The 6,865-nt window shown below is 44.0% G+C and overlaps 1 protein-coding gene across 1 annotated transcript in view; it reads left to right on the forward strand.

The window, feature by feature from the left end:
* Positions 1-940: 940 nt before the first annotated feature.
* Positions 941-6,865, forward strand: part of STRIP2 (striatin interacting protein 2) — a 40,569-nt gene continuing 34,644 nt past the window's right edge. Inside the window, exons 1-2 of the mRNA XM_014541819.1 lie at positions 941-958; positions 4,055-4,124. Of these exons, the coding sequence (XP_014397305.1) occupies positions 941-958; positions 4,055-4,124 (88 nt within the window). The remainder of the gene's footprint in view (positions 959-4,054; positions 4,125-6,865) is intronic.

Consider the following 6,865-nt stretch of genomic DNA (forward strand, 5'->3'; position numbering starts at 1 on the left):
CTGCCCCCCCCGTCCCACGCCCCCGTGTGGGGGGCAGGCTCCACCGACCTCGGGACCGCTACCTGGAGGGCTAATGAGACAGGATTCAGGCGGGGCCGGCACAGGAGTGAGCGCATGGGGCTGTCCCAGGAGCCAAACCCGCACATAGGAGTATGCATGTGGGTTGCTTCCTCTTCTGGAAAAATAAATAAATGAATAAATAAATTAAAAATCAGAGGCTTCTCCGGCGAACATCTGGTCCAGGGTAGCGTGCTTCATCTGTGGACCAGAGGGCCACGTTTCTTCTTCCCTGAATGAATATGTAGGGAGAGCGCGGGGGCCAGGATGGCAGGGAAAGAAAGCGAGGAGAGAGAAATCATGCTTTATGGATGAGCCAAATATTGATTCTTACCAGGGCAACTATAAAAGGGAGAAAGGACCAGGAATGATGACAATGCTGACGATACCTACCATTTATCAGGCAACTGCTGTGCACTAGAGATAAGGCGCTTTACTTAGATGGCCTCAGATTCTTACCACACACCAACTCATATCACTCCCTCCCCTCGCCCCCCCACCCCACCCCGCCCTCCTCCAGCCAGTCTCCATCACCAGCCCGGAGCAGAGCTGGGTCTGAGCGGGACCAGGAGAACAGACCACAGGATGTCAGGTGTGGAAGGGCCTGTAGCGATCCCCCGGGTTAGCCCTTGGCTTTACAGACGTGAAAGAGACAGAAGTAACTTGGCCACGATCATACATCTGGCCCAGGGGCCAGGAGTACCGAGCTTGGGAGCCAGGCAGGCCAGGTTTTGAATCCCAGCCCCGCCATTTATTCCCGGTGTTGACTCGTGGCAAATTGCCAAACCTCCAGGAGCTCCAGTTTCTTCATCTGTAAAATGAGGTTAACGCGGTGTGCCTGGGGAGGTTGTAATAAAGCCAAAGTGAGATAATTGAGTGTAAAATGTCTAATGCAGCACAGGTACCGTGCACGTCACGGGTCAGTTCCGAGCAGCTCTTAGCACTGCACGTCGCCACATGGAGGGGCAGAGCTGGACCTGAGTGCCCGGCCTTAAGCATCCAAGTCCAGGGTTTACCGTTTGAATGCTCTCTCACCGTTTCCAAAGGGGTTTCATGTATGCTTTCCGTTTTGATACAGACAGAGGAGGAAACCATCCCATTTTTTTAAAGAGAGAGGTGAAAAGACTGGCCCCCAAGTCGCACCACTTTCAGAGGCATAGTGCAGCCCTCCTGCCTTGCTAGATCAGGCAGGGTTCTATCCACCACGTCATCTCCCCCCTCCTCCCCCACTCAGTACCAACCTGGCCTTTTAGGGCACCCTTTGCTTCCTTCCCCCATAGAGACATTGTTCTTACTCCAATGTGGTGTATTTTGGGGGGAAGGAATAGTCATTCTATACGCCCAGCACTATCTTAGGTGCTAGGGATACAGCCGTGAACAAGAGAACATCTTTGCTCTTCGGAGCTAATACTCCAGTGGGAGTGGAGAGACAGATAGTATGCTAATAACTAACATAATTTCAGAATGATATGTTCTTTGAGGGAATTGAAACTCTTCCTGACGCCGGAAGCCTTGTCCCTACCTATCGAGTCTTCCTTTAGGTCTTTGTTACGGGGTGGGGCCACAACATTAGTAACAAAGAAACAGAATTTCAGGAGGCTGAGGCCCAGAAATAAGGATTTTAAAAAGATTCCTAGGTGATTCTAATGTGCAGCCAAGGTTGAGAACCACTGCTTTAGGAAAAGGCTCTGATAGTACTTTACCTTTGCCAGTGAGCTCAGTATCCAGAGACTCAGAGCTTTCCACCTGCACTGCAGTTTACCTCCCGATAGCCTGCAGCTGCACTTGCCATGCTTGGAAATGAACAACTGCAATGATCCTCTCTGTCTGGGCTCGTTGCCTGCCAAAAGGCTGGCTGGAAAGATTAGCTTTCCCCTACCTTCTACTGCAGCAGGAGAGCTGCTTCTACTTGTCAGTATCACTACAACACCCTGGTGCCAGCCTCAGATGACCGCGGGCTCTTCCTCCCCTCCCTCCTCTTGCTTTCCCGTGTAGGATAGTCCTCAGGAGAGATGGTTTTCTTTCCTCTCTAGGGGCTCTAAAGAATTACTGAAAGACGATTATTTGGCATAAGTCAAGAGTCTCCTATGTACATGTCACTGTTTATAGGGCACTGTTGACCTACCCTTTCACGATGGCTTTTAGGTATGAACTTCTCAACCTAAAAAGAAAGTTAGATGATAATCATTTGCTTAATAAAAAGATTCTTCACTGCCGTGACCGGTTTGGCTCAGTGGATAGAGCGTCGGTCTGCGGACTCAGGGGTCCCAGGTTTGATTCTGGCCAAGGGCATGTACCTTAGTTGCAGACACATCCCCAGTGGGGGGTGTGCAGGAGGCAGCTGATCCATGTTTCTCTCTCATCGATGTTTCTAACTCTCTATCCCTCTCCCTTCCTCTCTGTAGAGAATCAATAAAATATATTTAAAAAAAAAAAAGATTCTTCACTTACCGAAGGATTCACCTCTGGCCTCTTTGAGCCAGATCTCCTGGTTTAATTGGTTCTCAAAGTCCTTGACAGAGTTTGTGGCAAAATGAGGAAAATTTGGGCATTGTGTGCCCAAACCTCATTGTTTCATGGTTTTTAATATGAAGTTTTATTACCTAGGCATGGTTGATTAAACCACCGGCCTTGTGATTGAACTCAGTCTCCGGCCTCCTCCCCTCCCTTGAGGTAGGGCCAGCCCCTCCTTTGAAACTCTTTGGGTTCCTGTGAGTCACCTCATTAGCTTCAACACAAGTGGTTGACAAGGCCCCTTATAAATATCAGACACTCCCATCACTCAGGAAATTCCAGAGGTTTTAGGAGCTCTGTGCCAGAAATGGGAGGGAGCTGGGGCAAAGACTAAATATATTTTCTTACACCACACTGAGAGGTTAAGTAATTTGCTTAAGATCACATAATATGTGACAGTATGTCACAGAGCTGAGATTCAGAATTTTAAAAACTCGGATAGATTAATACATACTGGTAGGAATATACCCCAAAGTGCTTAAAGAGGTTAGGGCCGTGGTTGGCAAACTGCGGCTCGCGAGCCACATGCGGCTTTTTGGCCCCTTGAGTGTGGCTCTTCCTAAGCCTTAGGAGTACCCTAATTAAGTTAATAACAATGTACCTACCTATATAGTTTAAGTTTAAAAAATTAGGCTCAATCATTGTACTGTTGATATTTGGCTCTGTTGACTAATGAGTTTGCCGACCACTGGGTTAGGGGATTATATTAAAACAATTTATACCCACACAATCATCGGAAATCTAGTCTTTAATACAGAGTGGAGCAGAAATGCTACCTTATTTGACAGTCCTAAAGTTTGGAACATTATAGCTGAAGGACCGATTTTTACAGATGAGGAATTATGATCCACAGAATGATATTTGCCCAAATCATATAGTGGGTTAATGACAGAACTGAAGTTAGAACACAGTTCACCTCTTGTTTTTGTCCATCTAGTTTTTCTGGGGATCAGCTATCAGGGGTGGGCAAACTTTTTGACTCGAGGGCCACAATGGATTCTTAAACTGGACCGGAGGGCCGGAACAAAAGCATGGATGGAGTGTTTGTGTGAACTAATATAAATTCAAAGTAAACATCATTACATAAAAGGGTACGGTCTTTTTTTTTTTTTTTAAGTTTTATTCATTTCAAACGGGCCAGATCCGGCCTGCGGGCCGTAGTTTGCCCACGGCTGCTAGATGCTCTTCTGGTCTGTGTTTATGTAGATCAGATATGGGCACAGATTATACCTTCCATATCTGTTCACAATCCTGGCCCATTACCCAGTTTCTGATTCTACATAGGAATCTTCAGCCCCTCCCAGCACGGAGCATCAAATTTTGGCTTGTAGAAGGTTACCTCTTAGATGAAGGGCACAGATGGAACTCTTCTAGCTGCCTCCCTGATCTAACCTTGGCCTCCAAGAGGGGGCGAGGATGAAATTAGGGTATAATCTTTTGTCAACCCTTTCCCCAAGTTACCACAAAGATTTCTCCATTTCAGGGCTCTGTGGACTGCCCCACTCTGGAATTTGAGTATGGAGATGCAGATGGGCACGCAGCAGAGTTGTCAGGTATGAGGTAGATGGGTCTGTAGAGAGTGGAAGGTGGCCAAGAGGGAGAGGGAAGGGGCTTGTCATCTCCCTTGGCAGCTTGTCTGTTCTCAACAAGTGGCTATAGAACAAAAGCTGTTCTGCACATTCCCTCTTCTCGCCACCCTTCAGTGGTAAATATCTTTGTTCACATTTCTTTCTGTGAATTCTCCCATGACTATGGTACTCTCCAGTCTCTCATTCTGTCACTCTTTTCCGCTCACACTCTTTGTTCTCTTTTGGGCACTCTCAAATCTGTTTTCTCTCCATCTTCTCCTATTTCTCCTCTCTTTCTCTTACCATATTCACTCATATCTTTGCATGCCCCCTTCTTTCTGCCACCCTCTCCTTCTCTATTCCATTCTATCTCTCTCCTTTTCTCTTCTAGCTCCATCTTGCTGCCTTCCCTCAACACCTGCCCCTTAAATAAATCTCAGCAATGGCTGAAGAAAAGCTCTATAGACAGCTGGCCATCTGAGCAAGGCTGGGCATGTCACCTTTAGCCTCAGAGTGGAGCGGTGTGATCCCATTCTCCTTTCGGTGCTGCTTCTCTCTGGGTTTTTAGATTAGGCTAAACATGATGTCCTCACATTTTTAAGGGCCTCCATGTTACACGTGCTGTGAATTCCAGTTATTGATAAATGAGCTTTGGGTGGAGATGGTGTGAAAGTTAAATATTCCGTCACGTGGAAGTGATACTTTGAGATATGATTTTTTCAAAGAAAAGAGACAAATGTTTTTAAAGAAGTTCTTGTGAATAAGTACAGGGAATAAATTTTGAAATAGCTAAGTTTAATTACCAACAAAAAATTAGAATCCAAAATGTGTGTGTGTGTGTGTGTGTGTGTGTGTGTGTGTGTGTGTGTAAGGAGGGAGGGAGGTAGGGAGAGAAGAGACATGGTGAAATGGTCAAAGAATATGAATAGGAATTTATAGAATAGAAAACCATACAGTCAATAAATACATGAAAAGATGTTCAACTAGCCCTAGCTGGTTTGGCTCAGTGGATAGAGCGTTGACCTGTGGACTGAAGGGTCCCAGGTTTGATCCAGTCAAGGATCAAGTGGGCTTGATCCCCAGTAGGGGGCATGCAGAAGGCAGCCGATCAATGATTCTCTCTCATCATTGATGTTTCTATCTCTCCCTCTCCTTCCTTCATCTCTGAAATCAATAATAATAATTAAAAAAGATGTTCAACTACATTAGTAAATGGGGAAAAGCAAATTAAAATAATGCAATATTATTTTACATTCATCAAATTGCAAAATTTAAAAGCCTAGGGTTGGTGAGAGCGCAGAGAAATGAGTACTTTTACACACTGCTTGGCATGAGGGAGCAGAGTATAATAAAATTGGAAAGCAGTTTGGTCATATCTAGCAAAGTTGAAAACCTACACATATTATGACCCAGTGGTCTAGATGTACACTTTTTATTTATTTTTTAAAATATATTTTTATTAATTTCATAGAGGAAGAGAGAGAGAGAAAGATAGATGAGAGATAGAAACATCAATGATGAGAGAGAATCATTGATTGGCTGCCTCCTGCATGCCCCCTACTGGGGATCGGACCTGCAACCTGGGCATGTGCCCCTGACTGGAATCGAACCCAGGACCCTTCAGTCCGCAGGCCAATGCTCTATCCACTGAGCCAAACCAGCTAGGGCCTAGATGTACACTTTTTAAAAACACTTGGGCATAAGAAAACATGTACAAAGATATTTATTGCAGCCATTGTGGAAAATGTAAAACAACTTAGTAGGGGAATGGATAAACTGTAGTATATCAAATAGTCATTAAAATAGTCGATCTATATCAATATGTTTCAGTATTAATAAATATTAAAAACAATGTTGAGCGGGGAAAGAAACAATGACAAAAAATTATACATGCTTCAAACTGCATAAACATGAGTCTAAAAGATGTTTCTAGGCAGTGCAGTTGCACATTTGTTTGAGAGCAGTATCCATAAAGTGAATGGATGTGTTCATGCTGTTTTTCATATAAAAAACTATTGAAAGACACATAATAAAAAGGGTTTCTAAGAAAAAATAATTTATACAATATGATAGATACTGCTTGGATAAAAACTTTTAAAACAGAACAATATTATGTGTTTACAGGCACATACATAGGTAATAAAAGAATAAAAATAGGCATGTGAAGCATATACACCAATTTCATTATTGTGGTTACATCTAGAAAGGGAAATAAAATAGACTGGAGAGGAAGAGGGAACTTTAGATGTCTAAAGCAAATATGACAAGTGTTAATATTTGTTTAATCTGGGTAGATGATACACAGGTGTCATATGTATTCTATATTTATCTGTATATGAAAGTTCAGGATCTAAAATTTAAAAATAAAAACAAAAAAGTTTAGTACCTAAGAAACCACTTCCTTTTCTGATTGGGTTTGTGCTCTACTCTTAAATACACACACACACACACACACACACACAATCCAATAATGACTGAAGAATTTAAGATTCAGAGATGGGACTTGCTTCTGGTCACTCCAGGATTCTGGAACTCAGGACTCAAAAGCTCTGGCTCCCAGCCTGGTTCCGTTGATTGGAGCATCTTCCCATATACCAAAAGGTGGCGGAGCTTGATTTCTGGACAGGGCACGTACCCAAGTTGCCTGTTTTGATCCCTGGTTGGGACACATGCAGGAAGCAATCAATCAATCTCTCTTTCTCTCTCTCTCTCTCTTTCTCTCTCTC

The sequence above is a fragment of the Myotis brandtii genome, unplaced genomic scaffold, assembly GCF_000412655.1.
Source record: "Myotis brandtii unplaced genomic scaffold, ASM41265v1 scaffold280, whole genome shotgun sequence".
Classification (NCBI taxonomy): Eukaryota; Metazoa; Chordata; class Mammalia; order Chiroptera; family Vespertilionidae; genus Myotis; species Myotis brandtii.